General features: G+C 36.7%; 2 protein-coding genes across 5 annotated transcripts; one reads left to right on the forward strand and one right to left on the reverse strand.

Moving 5' to 3' along the window:
* Positions 1-411: 411 nt before the first annotated feature.
* Positions 412-27,423, reverse strand: LOC131938274 (collagen alpha-4(VI) chain). 4 transcript variants are annotated; one of them, XM_059296425.1, is made up of 20 exons: positions 27,192-27,423; positions 20,698-20,836; positions 19,865-20,074; positions 15,780-15,912; positions 15,159-15,291; positions 14,351-14,426; positions 12,669-13,106; positions 11,993-12,133; positions 10,222-10,239; positions 9,031-9,167; positions 8,300-8,583; positions 7,025-7,215; positions 6,222-6,428; positions 5,592-5,771; positions 4,931-5,077; positions 4,198-4,393; positions 3,384-3,549; positions 2,956-3,061; positions 2,440-2,522; positions 412-748 (listed from the first exon to the last, which is right to left on the reverse strand). In XM_059296425.1, the coding sequence occupies exons 2-20, from the start codon at positions 20,768-20,770 to the stop codon at positions 710-712; spliced, it is 2,958 nt and encodes a 985-aa protein (XP_059152408.1). In that variant the 5' UTR covers positions 20,771-20,836; positions 27,192-27,423; the 3' UTR covers positions 412-709. The 4 variants fall into 4 exon arrangements, with proteins under 4 accessions (XP_059152408.1, XP_059152340.1, XP_059152265.1 ...); XM_059296357.1 differs by lacking the exon at positions 27,192-27,423 and adding an exon at positions 25,588-25,701; XM_059296282.1 differs by lacking the exon at positions 27,192-27,423 and adding an exon at positions 25,572-25,674.
* On the forward strand, positions 22,417-24,826 carry LOC131936788 (uncharacterized). The gene is made up of 4 exons (XM_059293900.1): positions 22,417-22,468; positions 22,618-23,816; positions 24,135-24,139; positions 24,643-24,826. Exons 1-4 carry the CDS (start codon positions 22,417-22,419, stop codon positions 24,824-24,826), a joined length of 1,440 nt encoding a protein of 479 aa, XP_059149883.1.
* Positions 27,424-27,550: the final 127 nt, after the last annotated feature.

Genomic DNA, 27,550 nt, shown 5'->3' on the forward strand with positions numbered 1-27,550 from the left:
TAACTGATAAATCATTTACTTGTAAAGTTAAAAAAAATATTATTGTATCGTTAATATTTGATTCATCAAACTACACGATGAAGTTGACATTTTTAATTTAAGATTTGGTGCCAATAATTTGACAAAAGTATCCTTAATGGAGTTAATTCTGTTTAAATTGTGTGTGTTTGTGTGTGTGTGTGTTTGTGCAAATACAAATATATGTAAAAGTACTCTTTTCACTTATTTTGACAGTCAATACATATCCCTCATATTATAGGCCCTACTGTAAATTATTATTTCAGTAGGAACAAAAAAACTTTGCTAACCCAACCCATATATTCCCATCTCTCCATAATTATTAATTAACACAGCAAAACCAATTTAAAACAAAACAAAATATAGCAGAATAACCAAACAATGGACACAAGCTAGGCAAAGTAAACTTTTATTTATTGAACGCCTTTAAACAATTTTTTTTAGGAAATTAATTAGGCATCCCAGGTGACACCAGGCATTTAACAAACAATACAAGACAGTAACTTTTTCCACAACACAAATGGCTTAAACCAAATCACATAGCCCCCCACCCCCCACCCCACCTCAACATTATATAATCATGAAATATTTTGCCTTGATATTAAACTGATATTTTTTTTCATTTTAATTAAAAAAATAAATTATTTTTAGAGTAACAATAAACGACTGTCATTAAAAGACAGAAAACAGTTTAATACAGCTTCGACAGACTGCAGGAATGTACAGATATCTGAAAGAAAACAAAAGATATCCAGTTATATTTTGCGTTTGTCAGAGTCCATTTAGGCTACAAGTAAGTGTTATTCGCATATATATAAATACATACATATATATATATATATATATATATATATATATATATATATATATATATATATATATATATATATATATATTTATAATATTCATACACACACACACACACACACACGCACGCATGCATATACACACGCACACACACACACACACACACATACACACATGTTAGTAAGTCGACTACCAGCTCATTGACCAATGAAACCAGCCTTGATTAATGCCCAGCGGACTAGTTAGAACCTAGTTAAAATCTTGTAAAACCTTGTTAAAACCTTGTTGAAACCTAGTTAAAACCTTGTTGAAGCCTTGTATAAACCTGATCCTAATCAGAGCCTGCACGCCGCGAACGTTGGCCCTCCACCATGTGAGGTAGAGAGGTAGAGAGATGCTGAGATAACGGGCTGTACAGCACAATGGAATAGGTCAAAGGGCACGACATGGTACTCACGCCAAGAAAATTTAAAGGCTAGACTTGAATCTAAAAACTGAAACTACGCCGTATGTCATCATTTTTTTTCTAAATGTGCTAAAAACTACACTTGACGTAAGATATACCGACCACATGCCGTACACATTTTTCTTTTATTTAGGTGCCAGGGATTAAGGTATAATATTTATTTGTACGCTAGATTAAGGCATAAACTTTTTATGTACGTTAGATTAAGGTATAATATTTATATGTACGTTACTGCAAGGTTTAATTTTAGATAAGTCACCCATGTTTCAGTGTCTCAAAAGTTTTTGGGGTTGTGCTTGAATAAATTACTCTTCACACGTGAATACATTACACGTTAACTGTTCATTTACATAACACATCAGGAAAGAAACTTTAAAAAAATTGTTTTATATTGCGTAATCAAAAAGTAAATTTTCTCTTTCTGACTCATGACTCAACTTTTTAAAATTGTTAGCTGGAGGGATGAAATGACTCATGACGTTGAGATGTTATTTAGACGAAAGAACTATTCTACTGGGTCGTATTTTGGACGAAAGAACTATTCTACTGGGTCGTATTTTGGACGAAAGAACTGTTCTACTGTGTCGTACTTTGGACGAAAGAACTGTTCTACTGTGTCGTACTTTGGACGAAAGAACTATTCTACTGGCTCATAGTTTGGACAAAAATACTACTCTACTGGGTCGTATTTTAGAAGAAAGATACTATTGTACTGGCTCATACTTTCCATAGAAGATCGATTCTACCGAGGCCTTTTCTTAACAAAAGGACTACTCAGTCAGTAAGTTATGACAAACAGTAAGTTATGACAGTCAGTAAGTTATGACAGTCAGTAAGTTATCACAGTCAGTAAGTTATCACAGTCAGTAAGTTATGACAGTCAGTAAGTTATCACAGTCAGTAAGTTATCACAGTCAGTAAGTTATGACAGTCAGTAAGTTATCACAGTCAGTAAGTTATCACAGTCAGTAAGTTATGACAGTCGGTAAGTTATGACAGTCAGTAAGTTATGACAATCAGTAAGTTATGGCAATCATTAAGAGAAAATAACTTTTCAGCAGAGATGTGTTCTGGCACGGGCCAAAGTTCCAGCCTGACCTCATCACGTGACTCACCTTTTGGACCTCTGACCTCATCACGTGACTCACCTTTTGGACCTCCCCGTCAAAACTGTTCTTGTTCAGGCCGGCGCCAATGTCGATACCACAGGAGAAACACATGTGGGCGGGGGCTGGGGAGGGGGGAGGAAATGACAAGTTTACTTAGAGTTGTGTAACACTGGTGGAGTTTAACAAGTTTACTCAGTGTTGTATAGCAGAAGTGAAATATGTCAACTTTAATTTGTGTTGTATAACATTATTGGAACATGACATGTTTAATTAGTGTTGTATAGCGTTAGTAAAAGTTGTTGCAGATTGTTTTGGTAGCTGTTGTTTCATCCTACAGCTGTATTGGTGTTCTCCAAATAAATAACGTTTTTGCAATCGAAGGCCTGGCATATGGTATTTGAACGTCTGTTTGTGGTTTCACGGGAAAGAAAAACTAGGTTCCACACGGCTAAATTTTTAAGCTGTTATTATCTTTATATATCTTAATATATTCATGTCGCATAGTTATGTTGAAGATTTTTATGCTAGTAATAACTTAAAACATTCGAGGCTGACCTTTAGTTTGAGCGATGTATTCTTGTTTTGGTGTGCTGATGGACAGGGAGAGAACTCCTTCGTTGTATGACAGGGTCACGTTCTTGTAGTCATTCATGCTGAATCCCTGATAAACAAAAACAAAACCTGTTAACTACAGTTTACTAACAGTCCATTCTAAAAATAAAAGCAACAACAACAAACAAACAAACCAGTAGGAAAACCATTTATCTTTTTTTTTTTTACTTTAGAATGTGAAAGCTAGTTGTCTTATATTTTTAAATTTAATTTGTTAACTAGATTATTTAAAAAGTGGAATTATGTTACATTTATTTATTCAATATTTTTTATCCATATTTTTAAATAAGGGGAGGTAATCACGGCACTTTATTTTAAAAATTTTAATATTCATTGTTATCTCCCTTTGAACACTGAGCGTCAACTCGTACCTTTGTTGGGACTTTCACCTCAGCAACGCGGCCATCACTAGCCCGGATCTCAGCGAACACAAACTGGTCATTGGAGGACACGATAAGGGCGTTGCCGTTACCGCACTGGACGCCAGAGGAGTAGAGGGTCTGGCCGTAAGGGCTGAAGGGGGTGTTCTCTTTGTACCTGTAACCATGGAAACTCATTGAACATTATTTTCGATAAATTCACTATATATATATATATATATATATATATATATATATATATATATATATATATATATATATATATATATATATATATACATATATATATACATATATATATAGCTCATAATAAACATTATTAGCCTAAATATAAAAGTTTAATTTGTTTGGTATTGAGCAATAAACATTAATACGTAATTAATCTTTATTTTAAAAAGTTTTTTTTTCTGGGTATTTAATACAGTTGGCTACAGATCGTTTTTTTTAAATGTTAGCGGTGTAGGCCTATACACTAGAAGTTTTCGTAGAATGATCAATTATAAAATTTTAAGTTTTATAAAAAAATTTATAATTTTTTTTTTTTTTTTTTACTGAGTATGCTTTGTAACGTAGGCCAATATCTAGTCTAAAATTTAAAACTTTGTTGTAATTAAAAAATAATTTAATTTAACTTTATACATGGATTTTCAATGTAATTCCTTTTGTCTTAAGGAGAATCAATTAAAAATAGATATCTTTGTTATTTTTGTGTTAGATTAAATTGGTAAATGATTACACGATTTGTAAATAAATAACAACAACCTAGGACTAAAATATAACATCAAAAATATTTCCCCCAGCTTACACAAATTTGATGACGAAGGGCTCGTCACCAGTGGCCATCTTGTTGACGTCGACGTGGACGGCGCTGCGGCTGTTGAGGACCAGGGCGAGGTTGTTGCTGGACACAGTGGACACACGGATACCCTCACTCCTGCCGTCCTGCACGGACTTGACAGTGGCGGCGTCCATAAAGTTGTACTCACGGTCAGGTGGGCACACTGGGGAGGGGGGTTAAGGGAGCGTTAATAAGAGAGTGCAGTGGTGGAGTGTGTGTGTGTGTGTGTGGATAATGGTGTGATTGTTAACGGCGGTATATGCGTATTACTATGCGTGCATTTGAGCCTCTATGGCTGAGCTCATATGACTGTGCTTATATGACTGAGCCCATATGAGTAACCCATATGACTGAACCTTTATTAATGAGTCTATATGACTGAACCCACCTGATTGAACTCACATACTGAGCCCATATGACTAAGCCTATATGATTTAGCTCATATGAGAAACCTATGGATGTGATTGAACCTATATGACTGAAGCCATAAATGACTTAGCCTATATGACTGAGCTTATGATTTAGTTTATATGAGTAACACATAGAAACTGAACCCATATGACTGGACCCTTATGACTGAACCCATATGACTGGACCCTTATGACTAAGTCCACATGACTGAGCCCAAATGACTGAGCCTATAAACATGCTCCACTGCAACTGTTGCAACTAAACACTAGCAACAACCAGACGAGCTTACCTTGGTTTCTAGGGGCAGAACACTCGCAGTCGACTACGTCAAAGTCCTCATAGAAGCAGGGGCGGGGCATCCACCCTAGGACGCCATTCATCAGCTGTACGTCATATCCGGAGGCGACTACCCAGTTGGGTTTCTTCTGGCAAATACCTGAACAATATTTTTAAAATATATGTCATTGAAACAATCTTATGTTAATGCATGCATGTGGTAGGTTTCACAAATCTTAAGTTACAGGTAAAACTTGCAGGTGCTGATGTATTTTATTGAAGCTCAAAGTTTGTTTATCTTTTCGTGATTAGGTGTGTTACAGTAATTATTAATAATCACGGTGCGTGCCTTGAGAAGAGAGAAATAAAAGCACCTCGTACCCAACTACTTCCCTTATCAGTTACTGAGGAATTAATTTACATGGGGGTGGGAGGGTAGGTAATTGTTGCACAATAATTCCACCTCGGTTGTATGCGTGTGTGTGTCTGTGTGTGTGTATGTATGTGTGTGTGGAGGGGGGGGTTACAGGGAAGTGTACGTGGCGAGGGTTGCTGGAATAGTAAATCTGACTTCATGTGTGTATGTGAGTGTATGTATGTGGTGTGTGTGTGTGTGAACTCGGTTTGTGTGTATGTGTGTGTATGTGTGTGTGTGTGCGTGTGTGTGAACTCACCACACCATTTCTCTGGCCCACACTTGTCCCTGCACGTGAAGTCCAACTGGCAACCGATGCCTGGCACGAAAGAGAAGTACTCCTGGCAACATTTGGGTGAGGACACGCCGTTCTCACACTCCCAGTAGGCTCCGCAGGCTCCCTCCATCTTGTAAGGCTCGCAGTCCTCCTTACAGTGATCTGTGGGCAGCAGGTGGGAAGGAAATACAAATCTCTCGCGGTCATTTATGGGGTTCTTTTGGTGTTAGTAAAATTAGATTAGCTTAGCCACAGTATTCGTATACAATAATTTGAAAGCAAAAAATAGTTTAGCTTAAATATTTGTAGATATATTTTAACTTTAACTTTATTCCTAAAACAGATAGATTCTAACTTTGACGCCATTCCTCAGGATTATTGTAATATTAACGTAATTCCTAAAACATAAATTCTTGTTTTTACTCGATTCCTAAAACAAATTACTTCTAACTTAAACGCCATTCTTGAAACTGATAAATTCTAATTTTAATACAATTCTTAAAAAAAAAAAATTCTAATTTTGACGCCATTCGTAAAACAGAAAAAAATTCTTACTTTAACATCATTCCTAAAAGCGAGCTAAATCCAGAGATCAACTCAGCGAATACTCACCGTACGGGCACTGGACGAGGTTGGGCGGGCTGCACGTTTTGTTCTGCTGGCTCCAGAAGAGACCCATGGGGCACTGTCTGACGACGCCAAGGTCAAGGTTGGTCAGGTTGTTGTAGTAGCACTGCACGTACTTGTCGCAGTCGGAGGGGTGGGGCACCAGGCTCATGCCGTTCTCCTTGTGGCCGCTGTTGGCGCACAGGCCGGCGGCTGTAGACCAATCCAAGGTCAAAGGTCAAGGTTGGAACACAATTTTTTTACATTCAGTTTTGTACACATGAAAACTACAAAAATAAAGAACCAGTACTACCATATTTTGTAGTTTGGATTTTAAAGTTTCTCTCAGCTATTACATTCTGTATTTACTTATTAAATTTTTATTAATTTTTTTATTTATTATTTTTTTCGGAGACTGTGTAAACATGGGTTTAGATGTATAAAGTTAATATTATTTTAAAACAATTATTCAGTTTCATATACACTTTGCTTAAACTACTTTTTAAAAAATATAATATATAAAGTTGATATTATTTTAAAACAATTATTCAGTTTCATAAACACTTTGTTTAAACTACTTTTAAAAAAAATATATAATTACAAACTCTGCCTTTCGGTTTCAGTATAGCCTATATAGATCTTTGTTAAAAACATGTTTTTTTTTTTAGTTGCAAGACGATATGTTGGCTTACAGCTCCACGATTCTTAAACATTTTTGATTCTAGATAATGTATCAGCCAATCACACATGCAATGTATGTAGTTGTGTGTAAGCGATTCGACCAATAGCGTGACAGACACACAGCTTACATGGGGAGCCGACGTAGCCGTTACAGAGTCGGTCTCTGGTGAAGTTCTTAGCTGCGGCTTCCAGCTCGGAGTAGCTGTTGAAGCCGTAGAAGTAGTTGGAGCCACTGGCCCTGCTCATCAGGTCGTACTGGTTCAAGACACCCGTCTCCTTGACGACGAATGGAACGATTGTGTAGCCGAGGTTCTTCAGTCTGTGGCGCAATAGAAAATGGACCATAAAACTTTGGACAGTAACAGTGTTTCTTCCAGACTTTTTTCTCCGGGGGGGGGGGCACTTGAAATTTTCGGGGGGGGGGGGGCGGTAGACCTTTTTGGGGGGGGGGGGGGGGCGGACACTGTTAAAAGTATACATTTTCTATATAAATTATATAAATTTCATTTCGTTCGGGAGGGGGGGGGGGGGGGGGCGGTAGAATTTTTTCGGGAGGGCTTCGCCGAAGAGATGCCTGGAAGAAACTCTGGACAGTAATACTTTGGGCAATAAAATATTAGACTATAATTCTGTAGACTTTAAAGCCATTTGGATACAAAACATTGAATGATAAATAATCGGGTAATAAATCATTTGACAGTAAAACAATGGACAGAAAATCATTGGACGATAAAAATTTGGATAACAATATATTAGATATTAAAATGTGAACAATAAATAATTGGACAAAGCAACGTTGGACACACACATATAAGACAAAAAAATAGCGGACAATACAAAATTGAAAGTGCACCACACAATGTTGATAGTGCACAACACAATGTTGACAGTGCACCACAAATTGTTGACAGTACACCTCACAATGTTGACAGTGCACCACATAATGTTGACAGTGCACAACACAATGTTGACAGTGCACAACACAATGTTGATAGTGCACCACATAATGTTGACAGTACACCATACATTGTTGACAGTGCACCTCACAATGTTGACAGTGCACCATACAATGTTGATAGTGCATCACACAATGTTGATAGTGTACAACACAATGTTGACAGTGCACAATGTTGATAGTGCACCACATAACGTTGACAATGCACCATACAATGTTGACAGTGCACCACACCATGTTAATAGTGCACCGCACAATGTTCATAGTGCACCCCACAATGTTGATAGTGCACCACACAACGTTACTAGTGCACTACTTTATCTCGACAGTGCTCTACACTATCTCAATAGTGACTACACAATGTTGATAGTGCACCATACAATTTTAAAAGTGCACCACACAATGTTGACAGAGCTGACCTTGACCTTACATGTGAGAGACAACTCACCTGGCTATCTCAGTCTGGATCCCTTGTGCGTCACTGGTGTAGGCGGTCTCAGGGGCGACAATCACCACGTAACTCTTGTACTCCGTGGCTCGGGGTGGGTTGGTTATCGCCCTTAGAGCGGGCGTCATGTAGGATCCGCCCTGTCTCAGGCCGCCCGGAAGTGACCTGAGCAGCTGAGCCGTCTGGGAGACGGAGTTGTAGGAGCTGACGTCATAGGCGACTTGTACCGTGTCGCTGTAGGTGACCAGACCGGTGTGGATGCCTGGGTTAGACACACTGGGGTCCTGTCGAGGGGTGGACGTTAGAAAATTATATTTACTGAGGTTTTCAAACGTTGAAAGATTTAAAATGAAAACTTTTATAACATTTTTTTCAGTTTAAAAATTTAGAAATGAATGAACGTAATTTTTATGAAAAAAAATAGAAAAAAAAATGTAATAGGATAATTTTATATTATGTAAGTCAACATGCTACAGCTAAACATTTAAATAGAAAACGAGAATAATTTATAACCATATACTGACCACATTGACTATTATCATACATTTCTAGCACATCTATTGGTACCAATTTTAAAATTACATTGAAAACAATAACGTATAAATTATTCTAAACCTCAACTATAGATTATGTTTACTTTGTTATCCCCACTGGCGCCCCCCCCCCCCCCCTCATCGAAATATCTCCCCCACCTCAACAACACCCCCCCCCCCCTTCCACGATGCCCTCACCATGACAATGTCCATGAGCTTAGTCAGACCATTCTTGAGGCGAGCAAAGTCCCCCGGGAAGTCTTGTCTGGACATGGTCTCAGCCTTACTGGACACGTCAACAACAAACCAGAGGTCAGTGTCTCCCATATAGCAGGCTGTGGACAGGACATACACAGGTCATTATATGGGGTAGATGATACATACACAGGTCATTATATGGGGTAGATGATATATAGGTCAAACTATGGGATAGATGATATATAGGTCAAACTATGGGATAGATGATACACATGTAAAACTATGGGATAGATGAACATACACAGGTCAAACTATGGGATAGATGATACATAGGTCAAACTATGGGATAGATGATACACAGGTCAAACTATGGGAAAGATGATACATAGGTCAAATTATGGGATAGATGATACATAGGTCAAACTATGGGATAGATGATACATAGGTCAAACTATGGGATAGATGATAATAGGTCAAACTATGGGATAGATGATACACGGGTCAAACTATGGGATAGATGATACACAGGTCAAACTATGGGATAGATGATATATAGGCCAAACTATGGGATAGTTGATACACAGGTCAAACTATGGGATAGATGATACACGGGTCAAACTATGGGATAGATTGTACATAGGTCAAACTATGGGATAGATGATATATAGTCCACACTATGGGATAGTTGATACACAGGTCAAACTATGGGATAGATGATATATAGGCCAAACTATGGGATAGTTGATACACAGGTCAAACTATGGGATAGATGATACACGGGTCAAACTATGGGATAGTTGATACACATGTCAAACTATGGGATAGTTGATACACATGTCAAACTATGGGATAGATGATACACAGGTCAAACTATGGGATAGATGATACACAGGTCAAATTATGGGATAGATGGTACACAGGTCAAACTATGGGATAGTTCATACACAGGTCAAACAATGGAATGAATGAACGATGTTACTGACTTACTAAATCCTTTTATTTTTTTCTAGTGAGATTTTGATGAGATGAAGTTGAGACTTTAATGAGATAAAAGTCAGGTTTTGATGAGATATATCTGTGATTTTGATAAAGCTGATATTTCAATGAAATAAAACAGGGGTTTTAAATTTTGATAATATAAAACTGAGATTTCAATGAGATAACTGTGAGAATTTGATGAGGTAAACTCACCTGGAACAGGGGGAGGGGCTGTGGAGATGAGGTTTAAAAGATTAGTTTGTGTTTAGTGATGTATTCGTTGTTATAAATGTATTGCTTAGGAAATTCATATTCATTAATAATATAATTACAAATTAAATCGCTGTTAAAAAATATATTTTATTTTATTTTACTTCAATTTCATTTCAATCTATAAAAATACCGTGAACCTTAAAATGTTCAGTTCTGACTTAATTTAATTTCCATTTACTCAAATGTGTATTTAAAGTTATTCATATGGTATGTTATTTTCTAATTTATTGTTTACGCTAAGCTTGTAAGTTTAATAAAGTTATTCTATGCTACTCTAAGAAACATGGCTAAACAATTTTCATAATGTGAGCTGAAATATAAATTACATATTAATTTAGTCATAGAAAAAAGTGTTGTTAATTTATTAGTGCATGTTTTGCAGGTGACCCTTGAGTAAGGTGAATGTTAACTAAAAGATGAGATGTGTTATTTTTAAAGCGTGCAAATAAATTATCAAATAGAGAGGTAGAATCAAATAAAGCGAATTCTAGAGCACTACAGTACGCAAATTAATTAAGAATTCTGATAGATAGTAAAATTAAGAATGTTAAAAATGCAAGGTGGGGAATCAAAAATGGTGACCAGGTTAAATATAATTTACTTAGTCATTACTCTTATTTTATTTTATTTCTATACAGACACAGATAAAATACTAATTTACTTCTATGTATAAACAGAACTATGTTATTTTAAGAAAAGAACTAATGTTATTAAAACATATTTTGAAAAATCTATATGCATATGTAATTATCTCCCCTGTTTCGAACCTCTCCTGTCAGAGATCTCCAAATGAAAGGAAAAGTCAACAGAAAGAGTTACCAGAAGAGAAAAGTAAATATACTCAGATCTTATAGGGCATCAGGTGAACGTCACCTTGTGGGGTAGGGGGGGGGGGGTATTAGGGTTAAGTGGAGTATTTTTTTATTTTTGCTGGCTGAGCTACGAGTTGGTAAAAATAGTTATAGGGTAGGTACATTTACCTAAGTCATGCTGGGTCAAGTAGGTGCTGAGTTTAAAAAAAACAATTTAAAAAAGATATACGTGTATATATATATATATATATATATATATATATATATATATATATATATATATATATATATATATATATATATATATATATATATATATATATATATATATGACAGAGTTACAACAGAGGGTATGAAAACGTCTAGAGAAAGCGTACATGTTTCTCCTGGATATATTCCTGAAGAACATAAAACATTTCTAAATGTTCTTTCTCTATGAGAAAAAAAACCTACAATGAACATCACCAACATTTCTATTGAAACCAATGTTTGTCATAGTTACAGGCAAATATGTGTCTTATAGTCATAAGCAAATATGTGTCTGTTATAGTCACAAGCAAATATGTGTCTGTTATAGTCACAATAAATATGTTTTTGTCATAGTCACAAGGAAATATGTTTTTCATAGTCACAAGTAAAAATGTTTTTGTCAAAGTTCTAACTATTATTCGTATGATTTTGTTGTCGGTCATAGTTTAACATGCAAGTGCATACACCTTTTTTGTGTCGTGAATTTAACACCAACATGCCTAAAATAATGCCGCCTAATTTTAACATTGGCATGCACGTAAAATCTATCATAGATTTAACATTCTCATGCATTCGGGCAGTATCGGTATATTTCAACCACGATACTTGGTACGCCATTCTCGATTTGTGTTGACAGAGGACAAACTTACTTTCACAGAATCGATTAAATTTTTTGTAGACCTGTTCGATTACTGGGCGAAGCTGGTAAAAGTTGGGGATAGTGAATCGATTTTCGATTAAAGGCTTGCTGGCGATACCGTCCAACTCTTGAGTATTTGATAATCCGATACCTGATGATTTCAAACCAAAGAAGGGTTAATTAATTGAGTTTAATTAACTTGAAGTGTTGATACTAAATTGTAACTTAACAGCTTTTCGCTTGTGGGGATAAACTTCGGTAATCTCGAAGAGTATTTTCAATACGTCGGCAGGAGATATTCGAATCGAAATATTTTCTTAACTATGCTGCACTAATATAAGTCCTCTCCATAACTTGCATACTAACATTTAACCTAGCTAATACTGTTTCCTTAATGCAGGACCAATTTCTCTCTAGCATACCCTTAATCCTCAACCTATTCCTAAGTCTAACAATGTATTATAAAAAACCTAATTTTATACTATATTGTCTAGTCGCATAATCCATTGTAATAAATTCAATTTTTTTTCTAATTGATTTTATGCAAGTAACATGTCTAAATATTTACTGAATAAAACATTTTTTCGCCATAATTACTATGTGTTTTCTCGGTATTGCTAACACTATTCAATAGGTACCCATTTGCAAACTTCCGGTTTGAAAGCGAAAGTAGAAAAGGAACCCACCGACAGCGAAGATCTGTATCCCCTGAGCCCTGACGCCCTCGGCCTCGCTGATGATCTGGGCGACATTTGAGCCGGCCGTGTTAGAGGTCAGCAGGATGACGACATTGGGGACGTCCTTCCGGTCACCGTTGGCTGTCGTGTACATATTCTGTTTGAGAGCCGCGAACGCTTCCGTCTTGCTGGCGTAGCCCGTCCTGTACGGGATGCTGTTGAGGGCGCTGGACAAGGCCTTCTTGCTGCGGTCGTATCTAGTCATCTGGAACTCAACGTACGCCTGGTCACTCAGGGTCATCACGCCCACCCGGAAGTTGCCGTTATCGACGAAGGCGAAGATCAGAAAGTCCTGAACGAAACTGATCATTTCCTGGAAATTTTGGGCTCCGATGTTGTTAGTGGAGTCTAGAACAAAGACTAGGTCGACCTGTGCGTCGTAGCATTCTGCGAAATGCTGGAGGTGTTAGTTCAGACAGGACGACATACACATACAAATATTAGTAACACCTTGAGACTAACATTACGAAACCTAGGTCGTCATATCATAGAGACATACACATACAATTTTAGCAGCACCTTTAGACTAACCATACGAAACTTACACCATTTTAGAGACTGAAGATTTCTTTTCGCTAAATCTGGATAGCTAAGAGACATTTAAGAGGGGGAAAAATTTGATTTCATCCTCATTATAAGGAATCAGTTAAGTGCACGTAAGAGCACAAATGTGCACAAATGTGCAGATGTTATCTGTGCAGTGATTGGTGTTAAGTGCAGCCGTTAATTAAGTTAGTAAAACAGAAAAATCTGAAATGGATCTTTTTGTGAAAGAAAGAGATATTAGGGAAATCTCGATGAAATCTGAAGTCTTTACACGTTTTAAAAAGAATATGGATACTGCAAGTTTTGAAAATGACTTGGTTATTAATAATTCTATTTTAAGAAAGAAGATTGATCCGCCTCTCAGCTTTGGTATAGAAAATAGATTCTCGAGTAAAAAAAAATTATAACTTAAAGTAAGAAAAGTCTCTTCAAATTTAGATGAATTAAAACTGAACGTAATTTCTTCGATTTTGAGAAAAATGACGATAAAAAGAAAGAGAAGTTGAGTTAAGGTTAGAAATGTGTTAAAATGTTAAAGTTAGAAGGTGCACAAAATGTTATTGTTAGAATCGAATAAATGCTATTTAAATTATTACATTTAGAATTAGTTTTTTCCTTATATTATGTTAAGTTGTTAACAATTCTTGATTATATACAATAATATTAAGCCACATTTTTAGTTAGTTAAATTGCTGTTAAAGAGTTAAAGCAATAGAAAATCCGGTTATAATGAGAGTAAAAATCTCCGTGTATTAGAGAATAATCAACATCTAATGCTTGCTTCAAATGTATGGGGGTTTAGTTCATTGGGCGGGGGGAGGGGGTAGAGATGGAGGGCAGGGGTTTTATTGTATTTAATGGGAGGGGTGGATAGAGTACGGGATTAGATGGATTTGTGGTTAGGGTGTGGGATGGGGCGTGTGGGTAGGACACAGGTTACGATGGGGTTGGGGGCTGAGGGTGTGGGTAGGAGAATGTGGGTGGGGACCGATGCTGGATACGAGGGGACAATGTCAATTTTAAACAGGTGAGCAAGCAAAAGATGTCGGTAGTGCAGACGTATGCGGGTGTAGGTGAGTACATACCGACGTCAACACATGCCCTGTTGGTGGCGTTGACCAAACTGCCCTCTAGGGTGGTGAAGTCGTTAGTGGTGACGACCTGCGACATGAAGAGTGTGGGTTCGATTACAAGCTGGTGGTAGTCGGCCCTACCTAAGTGATTGTGTGTGGGTTCGATTACAAGCTGGTGGTAGTCGGCCCTACCTAAGTGATTGTGTGTGGGTTCGATTACAAGCTTGTGGTAGTCGGCCCTACCTAAGTGATTGTGTGTGGGTTCGATTACAAGCTGGTGGTAGTCGGCCCTACCTAAGTGCTTGTGTGTGGGTTCGATTACAATCTGGTATTAGTCAGCCCTACCTAAGTGATTGTGTGTGGGTTCGATTACAAGCTGGTGGTAGTCGGCCCTACCTAAGTGATTGTGTGTGGGTTCGATTACAAGCTGGTGGTAGTCGGCCCTACCTAAGTGATTGTGTGTGGGTTCGATTACAATCTGGTATTAGTCAGCCCTACCTAAGTGATTGTGTTGGTGTTTGACTGAATGACTGAACGATGTTGTAGATGTCAACTGTAGCTGGCATGGTAGTACCACGACGCAGAGTGTATCGAGACGAGTACAGAGTAACCCAGGAGAGAGAGAGAGAGAGAGCGGGTGAGTGAGAGAAGTGTTGAGGGTGCGAGAAAGAGTGACAGGATGAGAATGATAGAGGGGAGAGAGAGAGCTAGAAAGAGAGGCAAAGGACGAGTTGGTTAGAACGAGAAAAAGAGAGCTAGAGAGAAAGAGAGTGGGTAAGAAAAGTGCCAGATAGACAGAGGCCAAGCTTGAAGGAGTTACCGTTTCTTTCTTGCTGGCCATGCTCTCCAGTTCGTTCCTGTCGATCTGGGCGGTGACGCCCACAGCGTAGATTGTGATGTTCCTGGCTTTGGCGGTGGCAGCAGAACTCTGGGTCAGGAGAGGCTTGGTTGACCTGTGGAGCGGTCATTCGTTTATGTTTGGTGCCAGACAATACTGATTAGGGAATGGGGGGGGGGCTATATTGGTTTAGGCTCTGTTTAAACGAGGGGGAGAGTTGAGTTGGGATGAACGAAGCAATTATAAACAATAAAGTAGATGTGTTACACAAAAAACGTTGATCGTGCTGGGTTATAGTCAAACATGTGTTTCTGTGTGACGTGTGTGACGTGTGTGACCTGTGAAGTGTGTGACGTGTGTAACGTGTGTGCCGTGTGACCTGTGAAGTGTGTGACGTGTGTAACGTGTGTGACGTGTGACGTGTAACGTGTGTGACGTGTGTGACGTGTGTGACGTGTGTGACGTGTGTGACGTGTGTGACGTGTGTGACGTGTGTCATGTGTGTGACGTGTGTGATGTGTTTGACGTGTCTTGTCGTGTGACGCGTGTGACGTGTGTCATGTGTGTGACGTGTGTTGCCGTGTGTAACCGAGATGTACTCACGCTCCATCTGTGATGACCATCAATAGTTTGGGCACCGATGGCCCGCGGCCTTGTGTGCTAAACATCTCGATGGCCCTGTCGATGGCCAGATCAGTTCTGGTCTGTTCGTCAGGGTAGGTGAGGTTGTTAATATCTGATGGACAAACATCAATACTTTGTACGTATATATATTATATATATATTATATATATATATATACATATATATATATATATATATATATATATATATATATATATATATATATATATATATATATATATATATATAAATAAATAAATATATATATATATATATATATATATATATATATATATATATATATATATATATATATATATATATATATATATATATATATATATATATATATATATATATATATATATATATATATATATATATATATATTTATAAAGGAATGTATGTGTGTGTGTCTCTTGTTTGTTTATTTGTTTGTCTTTTATGCATTACTACCTTTTTATGCGAACGGCATGAAATTGTTGAGAATACTCCTAGGGAGGTTTGTGCGGATTTTAAAAAAATTCAAATTCTCAGGGGTGGCGCCCCGGCAGAAAACGATTTTTTTCTATAAATACGGTATATAAAAAATAAACGTCGATTGCGGTTTCACACCGTTCATCCGATCGCCATGAAACTTTGGGGATTAGAACACTCTAGGGGAGGTTTCTACAAAAAATTTCTTCTAATTTCACAAGGGCGGCGCCCCGGGAGGGTGCGTTTTTTCTCTATATACGGTATATACAAAAAATAAAAGTCGGATGTGGCTCGACAGCGTTCATCCGAATGCCATTAAACTTTGGGGAGCTGATGAGAACACTTTAAGGGAGGTTTCAAATTCGCAAAAAACAAAAAACAAAACAAAAAACAACAAACAATCAAAAACAATGACGTCACGTGCCACAAGGTTAAAATACGGAAAGTACACAAAACTAATGGCGTCATCTTCCAACTTTAGAATATGAAGTTTGGTTTAGATCTATTGATCTACTTATCAAAACGCACGCTATGAAATGTATACACATTTCTAGGCCAAAAGTAATACAAAAGTAATACAAATTACTTTAAAAAACAACAGAAATACAATTGCACAGCCAGGTTTTTAACGGAATCATTTAAGTCTTTTGATCAGTGTATTCATTTAATATGGTGTTGTGTTGACTTATAATGTATATAATTGGGTTCTTCTAATAAGTATTAGTAGCCTTTGTTATTTTAAATGTGCCGGATGTTTAGCTATTTAGTTATTTCTTTGATTTTAAATGTACCGGATTTTTAGTTATTTAGTTCTTTCTGTACTTTATCACTAATATCTCAACTTGTAGTGTTGCGTTTAGGCCAATAGCTTTTGAATACATTATTTTTCCAAAACGTATAACATTAAAAATATATAATCCTATAATTAACGTATGATTCTTCTCTATATGCGGTATATTAAAAAATAAAAGAAGAATGCGGTTCGACACCGTTTATACGAGGGCCGTAAAACTTTGGAGAGTTGATGAGGATACTCCCGAGAATGTTTCTGGTGGTGGGGGAATTCAATTTCGCACGCCCCCCCTCCGTCAAGTTGCGATTTGGCGCCCAAGTCTTTCCCGTGAGCGCTATGGCGCCTACGTTTGTTTTAAACATTGCAAAAAACTATGCATACGATTGGTTTTTAGAGTCGTTCACTAAACATGAACAGGCGCATCCGCCGGCGACAAGGGCTTGTTTTGGGCGGTAGAGTAGGGAAATATGTTCCAAGCGCAGTCATTGTTTACATTTAAAGAACTCAGTTTTAGAAAACAAGGTCACGCGGCTAAGAATACATAATTGGCAAAGCATTGATGAAACCCTCCTAATATATTTCGTCAGATTTTTATTTTTATCATTAATGCATTGCTACACCTTTCATCTGATCGCTATGAAACTTTGGCAAGTTGTTGAGAATACTCATAGGGAAGTTTCTGCGAAAAGAAAATTCCATTTCGCCTTTCGTTTTAAAGATTGTGATAGAATATGGAAAAGAAGTAGTATTATAGTCGCCAGTGCCGGCGCCAGGTTATTTAGCGCCCTAGGCAAAACTTATTAAAACGCCCCCCACCCCTCGCAATTTTTTTTACGGACCCCTATTTCTATGTATGTGTGTGTGTGTGAGTGTATATACTTAATATATATTAACATATATATATATATATATATATATATATATATATATATATATATATATATATATATATATATATATATATATATATATATATATATATATAATATATATATATTTATATGTTTGTTTGTGTATATATGTGTGTGTATTAGAATATTACTTAAAAATTATGTTTAGGGTCTTGTGGTGCCAGCAATAAAAAATCTAAATCTCTCACTGTCTAACGAGAGTTCTAATTCAAAGTGAGAGAATATGGGACTTAGCTCTATTTAAAAAACAAAACTGCACAGGCGCCGATCAAAAGAGGGCGCCAAACGCGGTAGATACTAATATTAAAAGCTCCTTACTGAATTATATTATACAGTTGAAATAAAGAATGTTGATTGCTACTTGGTATTAATGACTTATTTAATTGTGTTCTACAACCATTGCTTGGCAGCAAAGTAAAAAGCCAAAGTGACTGGTAAAAAGCACCCCGACATTTCCTGGTGAGAGTGATGGGGGGTGCATTTTTATCAACGCGAATAACTATGTATAGGCCTAATTTGAAGATGGGGTGCAAAATTGATAGTTCGTCCGGGGCACCGAAATAGATAGCCACGCCTTTATATATTACCCTGTCCAAAGTTTATATAATGTAACCAAATTTATTAATTATTAGGTACTTTTTGCTATTGGAGATAACACATTTTTCGCCCCCCTATGGATAGCGCCCTAGGCGACCGCCTAGTTCACCTTATAGGTAGCGCCGGCCCTGATAGTCGCTCACTAAACTGAATCAGGCGCGTCTGACAGTGCCCCAACAGGGTAGGATTCGCCCCGGGCTATATATTAACTATATATATATATATATATATATATATATATATATATATATATATATATATATATATATATATATATATTGTTCTTACAGTTTTTGATATACGCATGGTTACTACAAGTATTTTCTTACTGGGCTACCGAATGCGTTACTCTTATGATAATTAGGTCAAGTTGACACAAAAAATAGCGACGTAGTTGAGTCTGCAGTTTAAACACCCACCCCCACCAACTCACACCATCTATCTAACGTTTTCTACAAGACCCCCCTCCCTTATGACTAGTCTATGCTACTGTTTGTCTAATGCCTGAAACATCTAATGAACTATCTTTAAACTTTTAGTCTTTGATGCGGCCGGCGGGACCCTGACACTTCAACCGGTTCAACAATCTTCCGGCTCTTAAATCAAATACAGGCCGTCTTACGCTGTTGAAAATATTCAATGTGTGCTCAGGTCCATTCGTCTATTTTGATGAAACAGTGTGGTAGAAACATTAAAAAACTTTTCTGCTCTCCCTCTTTCCAACACTTCACGGGGAGACCACTCCTAAAACTATTTTCGTCAGGCGACATATGCTGAGCAAATATTTTATATTTACACATGGTCTAGAGTTCTATAGTGTCGGTAAGACTGTACGAATCATGATGCGAAAGGAAAGATGAGTCATATTGATGATCTTTAGAGCCGAGTGTTTCGTCTTACAGAATGTGTGTAAAACAAGGGGGAAATAACTCACAGTTCACAAGGAAATGTGGCGATAACTCTCATTATATGATGTTTAGCTGTGAGAGAATACACATTCGTTTAAAATATATTTCTAGGTGCCAACAACTCACTGTTTATGATGTGCATCTATAAGACATCACACAATTAATTATACATAATTAATTATATATAACCCTTTAGTGAAAATATCTCAGAATTATATGCATATTTTTATTTAGGGCGGATAACTCACGGTTTATAATTGGGTATATGTGGGAAGAAGTTTATGCTGTCTATTTAAGGGAGATAACTAGCGGTTTATGATTTATATTTAGGGTAGGTAATTAGCAGTTCAATATAAAAATGTATGGAATATAACTCACGTTTAATGACGTCAACCTTGTTCCCTGACAGTGCGATGGTCTCTGTGACACTGTTACTGAAGAGACAGAGGCCGATGTGGATCTCGCTGTCACTGACGGTCAGCCTGTTGACCAGGTTGACCAGTGTTGTCCGCTGCTTGATGAAGTTCTGCTCGCCCATACTGTTGGAGCCGTCCACCGCGAAAATAATGTCCAGGCTGCCGATACATTCTGGGGAATCGCGAGGTGTGTAATTTGTTTACAGATGAAATAAGAAGTTTAATTACATTCTGAGAAATCGCGAGGTGTGCAATTTGTTTTGCAGATGAAACAACAGTAAGTTATGGATAGGCTGTTGTGAGATGTGCAATATGTTTACAGACGAAATAACAAAAACTTAAGGTTATCAAGAGGTAAAATAAAAAAAACAAAAAAAAACAAACTATGCTGCAGACAAGCTACTAAAATATTTTTTGAAATATAAACTTATTTTAAAGATTAATTAAAAATTTAAAAAGTTAATTATAGAAAGTAATGCAAAAAATTATAAGCAAAAATATTCCTAGATAAACGTTAGCATGAAAAAGTAAACATTAATCTGAAAAATAATAGCAACGTAAAATAGCTAATTCAAAACAACATATTTGAAATAAAAGAAAGGTAAGATTACAAGCATATAATAATTAATTTACAATAACGTAATCCTTTTAAACAAAAAAAAATAGGCCAAAAATTGAAACATAAACAAACCAGTGAAGCAAAAAAATATAAACTTGTGATATACTGATGGGAATTTTAACATAACAGGTTCGAGGTAGAGTAGAGTAGAACGGATTTAGTAGAGTACTACTCACGTGTTTGTTGGTAGCTTCCTGTGATACAGGCTGAGAGTACTACAAAAAGTAGCACCGCAGTTTTCGTGTTCATCTTTGTTTCTTATCTCCCTTGGTTCTTGTTTGTTGGTTTCAGTTATTGGCCTTGGTTTGATTTAATCTGTCGAAAAAAAAACTATGGTTTATTTGATTTGTTATATTTATTAAATGCATCTTGGTGCTATTAAGGTGTTGAGCTTACACTTACACATCGGAATCTTTAATTGAACAGTGTTGGATAGTAAGTTCTCTCTCCCGAAAATAGACTTGTTATGTTGGTAATAGTATAGCAATGTTAGGTTTAGCGTTGAGGCAAGAAAATAAAATTAACACAATGTTAAAACTGGGATTAGGGTTTGGGTTGGGTATAGGGTTAGTGTTGACATCAAGACGTTATGATAGTTTATAGTTTTCTACCAATAAGCTAACACCCCCGTCTAGGGAAGATTCCATTATTGTGGCACTGATAGCCCAGTTCGGTTTTATTCGACCCTAATTAGTCGTTAAAAAACATCTTACGGCTAGCAGTGCAAGAGAGACTTTAAAAATAGAAAAGCCATTAGACTTTATCTTTCTACTGTATAATGAAACAATGGTACTTGTAAAAATTTTTTTAATACTTTGGTAAAAAGTGTATTTATAGTATTTAATATTAATGTTTTAATACAATTTTAAACTAGTCATTCGAATGTTGCAGATCTATCATTTAAAAGAAAAAATAAATAGGTTTTAAGTATTAATAGGCTAGAATAGATGAAAAGATTACTTAACTTTTTAAAACATTTTATCAATTATTTTAATAAAAGATAATTACTAATTTTTCCAAACAACCACACGATACTAAAATAATTGTTGCTATAAAAAAATACATTACTAAAATAACTGTTGCTATTATAGAAATACATTACTAAAATAATTGTTGCTATAATAGAAATACATTACTAAAATAACTGTTGCGATTATAGAAATACATTATTTTCTTATACTAAAGTTACGCAATCAACCAGTAACTTTGCCTATGACTGTGCTTATACTTTTATGGCAACGAGTATTTCCATGCTTGTATAATGTATAGCAACACTCGGATGTCCCGTGATTTGTAAGGTATCTAGTCCAGTTCTATTTCAGGTCACTTGACGTTTAAATCGAGTCACGGCAGACCTTTACAAAAAATGCTGAGCTAGCCCCCGCGTGGGAGTTCAGCGCTGATGTTTGTGTGTGTGTTGTGTGTGTGTGTGTGTATGGTGTGTGGCTTTGGTTCGTAAAGGTAAAGTGTGGGCATGTTTATAAATATCACAACATGTGAATTTGTTTTCGTTTGCGTCACAGTGGAGACGAAAATAAAACGCGGCGTTTATTTACAACAAAAAATGTGTTTAACTTTCGCTTGGACTGTTTGTTGTGAAGGTGATTAGCAATGCTTATTGGTCTCAAAATAATCGAATGGTTATAACCACATCAGGCATACGTCTGTGAAACGTAATGTAGTTTTAGATGTCATTGAAAACCAACAACATGCGATAGGGTAAAAAAAAAATTAAAATTACATTTCTAAATATATTTTACTATTTGTATCCTTAAATTTCTAAATAAATTTTGCTTTTTTCAGTTGCTACCTGCTTTAAGTGAACTCCTAAATGTTAGCTTTGGGCCTATTTCCTGCTATTTGTTAACAATATAATTACTGTAAACATCTAAAATATGAAACTACGCATGTGTTTTTGTTTAAGCTTGCACTTTGATAACGTAAAAAGTACGTTTTAAAAAACCGGTAAGAAGAGGTTGGAGTAGAGCCGACTGATTCTGTCTCATCTACCTCATTTACCTCATCCACCTCATCTGTCTCATCTACATCATCTGTCTCATCTACATCATCTGTCTCACCTACCTCATCTGTCTAAGCTGTATCATCTACTTCATCTGTCTCATCTACATCATCTGTCTCATCTACCTCATCTGTCTCATCTACCACATCTACCTCATCTGTCTCATCTACCTCATCTACCTCATCTACCTCATCTACCTCATCTGTCTCATCTACCTCATCTACCTCATCTACCTCATCTACCTCATCTACCTCATCTACCTCATCTACCTCATCTACCTCATCTGTCTCATCTACCTCATCTGTCTCACCTACTTCATCTGTCTCATCTACATCATCTACCTCATCTGTCTCATCTACCGCATCTGTCTCACCTACCTCATCTGTCTCATCTGTATCATCTACTTCATCTGTCTCATCTACATCATCTACCTCATCTGTCTCATCTACCGCATCTGTCTCACCTACCTCATCTACCATATCTACCTCATCTGTCTCATCTACCTCATCTGTCTCACCTACTTCATCTGTCTCATCTACATCATCTACCTCATCTGTCTCATCTACCGCATCTGTCTCATCTACCGCATCTGTCTCACCTACCTCATCTGTCTCATCTGTATTATCTACTTCATCTGTCTCATCTACATCATCTACCTCATCTGTCTCATCTACCGCATCTGTCTCATCTACCTCATCTCTCATCTACATCATCTACCTCATCTACCTCATCTGTCTCATCTACTTCATCTACCTCATCTGTCTCACCTACCTCATCTGTCTCATCTACCTCATCTGTCTCATCTACCTCATCTGTCTCACCTACCTCATCTGTCTCATCTACCTCATCTACCTCATCTGTCTCATCTACCGCATCTGTCTCACCTACCTCATCTACCATATCTACCGCATCTGTCTCACCTACCTCATCTACCATATCTACCTCATCTGTCTCATCTACCTCATCTGTCTCACCTACTTCATCTGTCTCATCTACATCATCTACCTCATCTACCTCATCTGTCTCATCTACCTCATCTACCTCATCTACCTCATTTGTCTCATCTACCTCAGCTGTCTCATCTACCTCATCTGTCTCATCTACCTCAGCTGTCTCATCTACCTTATCTATCCCATCTACCTAATCTATCCCATCTACTTCATCTGTCTCATCTACATCATCTTAAAAAACTACCTAATCTACCTCACTGACTTCATTTACCTCATCCATCTCATTAATCTTACCTACATTATCAACATCATTCGAAATTACAACGTACAATTATAACTTCCCAGAACAATGCTGGCCAATGATGATACAACCGGCACTAACTGGGAGAGCCGCAGAGGTGTCCTCGCTCGCACACCAGTTTCAAGGGGAGGCCACTCTCACACGCACTTTATATAAACATCTACGTCACAATTACCACATCTACCTAAACTACCACATCTACCTAAACTACTACATCTACCTAAACTACCACATCTACCTAAACTACTACATCTACCTAAACTACCACATCTACCTAAACTACCACATCTACCTTAACTACCACATCTACCTAAATCTACCTTATCGACCCACCTCATCTAGAATTAGTACCGTGTTATCTCGAATCCCACATAATTTTATACTCATCGCAAATTAAATATTGAGTCCGACAGTTTACATTCATTTTATATATATATATATATATATATATATATATATATATATATATATATATATATATATATATATATATATATATATATATATATATATATATATATATATATATATATATTGCTTACACACACCGTGTAACACTAGCACGCAAGCATCATATCATACTTTCTAATTAATGCAACCATATAATTAATGAACAATCAATTATTTATCAACTTCGACTAGTTGTCATGGATAAATCAATACAAATGATTGAATTATAATTTTATCTAAATTAAAAAAAAATGTAAAAACATACGTAATAAATACGACACTTTTAAGACTTAAAGAACACTATAACCTTTTGCATGGCGGTTTACGTAACTTGTACTTAAGTCTGACTGACCGATGCTGACCGTTAAACTTTCATCACTGTCATATCCAACAAAACCAGCCCATCTCACTGTATCGCCTTACGTAACAACTCGTCTCTAAAACACATTTCTAACACCCAACTGCCACATCGTGACCTAACAACTCACACGCCCTGTCCCGACCCCCAGTGTCCCCACAACTCCACCCTCCTGTCTCCCGATCCCCGTGTCGCCTCCACTCACCCCCTCCCCTGTCCCCCGTGAGCACCTAACACTGACCCACTCAAACTGCCGTGTTCAATAGATAAACACGACGCTGTCGAACGTATTTACACAGTTCCAGACACAGTCTGGCACTATTGAACACGATGGTCGCCATGAAAAGAAACACGGCGGCTACATTGTCACAGTGCAATACTCCTTATCAGTGGCGGATTAAGACAGGGGTAGATCAGGCTTTAACAAGGGCCCTCTGAAGTTTTGTTCCGAAAAGTTCCTACCTAACTACAGCAGGCTGAAAACAGTTTTTTCTAATATAACAATCAAAGAAGCTGTAAATGAATTTTCAGACAGAGTCCTACTATAAGCTCAAACCGCAAATAATTAATATCACTTTTGCATTTTTTGTGAAGTTGGATACAATATTTATAATATAAATAGTTTAAATTAAAATATCTTTATTCATGCTATTTTTGCGGGGTATTGTGTTAATTAAAATAAAGATTTGTCAATCACACTTTTAACATAAATCGCAAAATATTCCATTGTTGCAAAATTATGTATCCAAAATTTGATTTTTATTTTTATAAAATCTAATTATGATTAAATTTTACTGACACAAATTATGTTTAACAATTTATTTAAATTCAATCTAAATTTACCAATTTGTAAAATATTTTACAATTTACGTTTTAAATACAGTACACATTTAAAGTAAGTTTTTCTTTATGAAAAAGAAATAAAACTTTAAAAATGCGAAAAAAATAATGAGGAATATTTCAAAGCGTACGTCTGATTTCACCCACCTTGTGTTATGGCAGTATTTTGTTCTTGACTGCCGTCTGCTAAACCGTAGGACGTCCCTCGTTCAATGGCTCTAATGAGGAATTCCAAACCCGCTGTCTTATATTAATTTAAATACACCCCTCTCCCCCCTCATCACACCCCAACCCCTCCGCACTCAACCCGTGACGTCAAAACACCCGTCCCCAATCCGTGTTTACTCACGTCCTACGTAGGGGCGGGGTGCCGCTCTAGAGCGGGCCTTATTTGGGACAAAGAAAAACACACAGGTAGCCAAAGGTAGCCGCAGGTAACGTCAGGCAGCGACAGGTAGGTGGAAGTATTTCACAACTTTACCCACGATTCAGGTCCTGCATTTCTAAGCACACACCCCTGGATACCCCTTTTAAACATGGTGAAAGGAAAAAAAAAATTCTCACATATAATCAAATGGTGTTCCATAGAAATTACAACATGAAATGTTGACACTAATAGCTTCATGTTTAAATATGTAGGCTTCATAATGTTAATATGCAAACATATTTTAACACATGATTTTTTTTTCTAACATACAATCCAAACATTAAAATACGATTATATAATGTAGGCCTTCGCTTTGCTGAATGTAGGTATTGCTATACAATTGATAGTTTAATATATATATATATATATATATATATATATATATATATATATATATATATATATATATATATATATATATATATATATATATATATATATATATATATAAAGAGAATGAGAATGAGAAACCACTCCCAATGAAAATTCAGTTTTTTAAACGACACTAATTTAAAATTTTAGCCAACGGTAATAAAAACTAAGGGAAATACATTTAGGGTTGACTTATGATTAACTGTACCCTAAATTCGTATTTCTTGTTTCGTTTACAACTATATTTAGGGATTGGGCCTAAGAATAGGGTTAATGTTGAAATAGGTTTATTTTTAGATCTAGAGTTGGGGGATAGAGAATGAGTTTGGGGAATGTCATGAGGAAATTAATTGGGTATAGTGAACTCTCCAGGACCACATTTGGGGCTCAATTAATTTATCGTTTACTTTAAAGATGCTATTCATCCTTACTTAAGTAAACTTCAGTAAAGGACCTATCTCTGTCCAATCAGTGGTCTCCGTGTAGGTCACATGACCACCACGTGACACAGCGGAAACCAGAGTCGAAGAGTGGGTTTAAACCTGTTGACTGTGCCCACTCCAACCACAACATCCTGATCCAACCCACGTGATCACCGTATGATTCACATATCCCCCCACCTGCCTCTTTATCAAGCTTAACTAAATACTGCACGTTGAATAAAATAACATTCGCGACTTTGTATCTTTTGTGGAACGACGTGGTCGAATGGTAGAGCGTTTGGCTGTTAGCCCGAATGTCTCGAGTTAGGATCTCGGTTCGGAATTGTGACTTTTAAACGCCCCTAAGTCCATTCAGTTTTTATGAGTACCTGACCTACGTTGGGGAAAGTAAAGACGGCTGGGTATAGTGCTGACCATATTACCCCTTCATATGACGAAAGCAATAAACATGAGTTCTACTTCATCTAGCCAAATGGATTGCTATGTCTAAAATGTGGGTTTTTACTTACTTCGTATCGTATGTCACGCTGTGTGTAGGGTCTAATGGAAACAAGAAGCTCTATAAACATCGCCAGAGAAAAATGTTGCATTCAAGTATCTAGCTGCACACTTTCGATGAAAACACATATAGGTTTCATTAATTTTCTCCACTAAGTATATAACTAAAATTTTATTCAAAATAACTCTAAATATTGAAATAAAAAATTAATATGTTCCTGAAAAAGTATATTTAAACTTCTAACTTCATTCCTCTAGCTTTTTATGATTATGGATGTTGAACGGTAAGTGACGCATGCGCAGACAGCACCCAAATATTGCAGTGAGTACCTACACAGACGTGTAGCGAGGCATCGATCTTACCTTTTGT

Source organism: Physella acuta, unplaced genomic scaffold (genome assembly GCF_028476545.2).
Source record: "Physella acuta isolate Inbredline_101_S28 unplaced genomic scaffold, ASM2847654v3 ptg000006l, whole genome shotgun sequence".
Classification (NCBI taxonomy): domain Eukaryota; kingdom Metazoa; phylum Mollusca; class Gastropoda; family Physidae; genus Physella; species Physella acuta.

Excerpts from the sequence above, each read along its gene's own strand:
- LOC131938274 (XM_059296425.1), bottom strand. The coding sequence starts at position 20,770 with ATGAACACGAAAACTGCGGTGCTACTTTTTGTAGTACTCTCAGCCTGT. Across the intron at positions 12,134-12,668 it reads GATACAGATCTTCGCTGTCG|GTATCGGATTATCAAATACT; the intron begins GTGGGTTCCTTT and ends TGAAATCATCAG. Across the intron at positions 749-2,439 it reads TTGACGGGGAGGTCCAAAAG|ATATCTGTACATTCCTGCAG; the intron begins GTGAGTCACGTG and ends GTTTTCTTTCAG.
- LOC131936788 (XM_059293900.1), top strand. The coding sequence starts at position 22,417 with ATGAAACTACGCATGTGTTTTTGTTTAAGCTTGCACTTTGATAACGTA. Across the intron at positions 22,469-22,617 it reads GCACTTTGATAACGTAAAAA|CTGTATCATCTACTTCATCT; the intron begins GTACGTTTTAAA and ends CATCTGTCTAAG.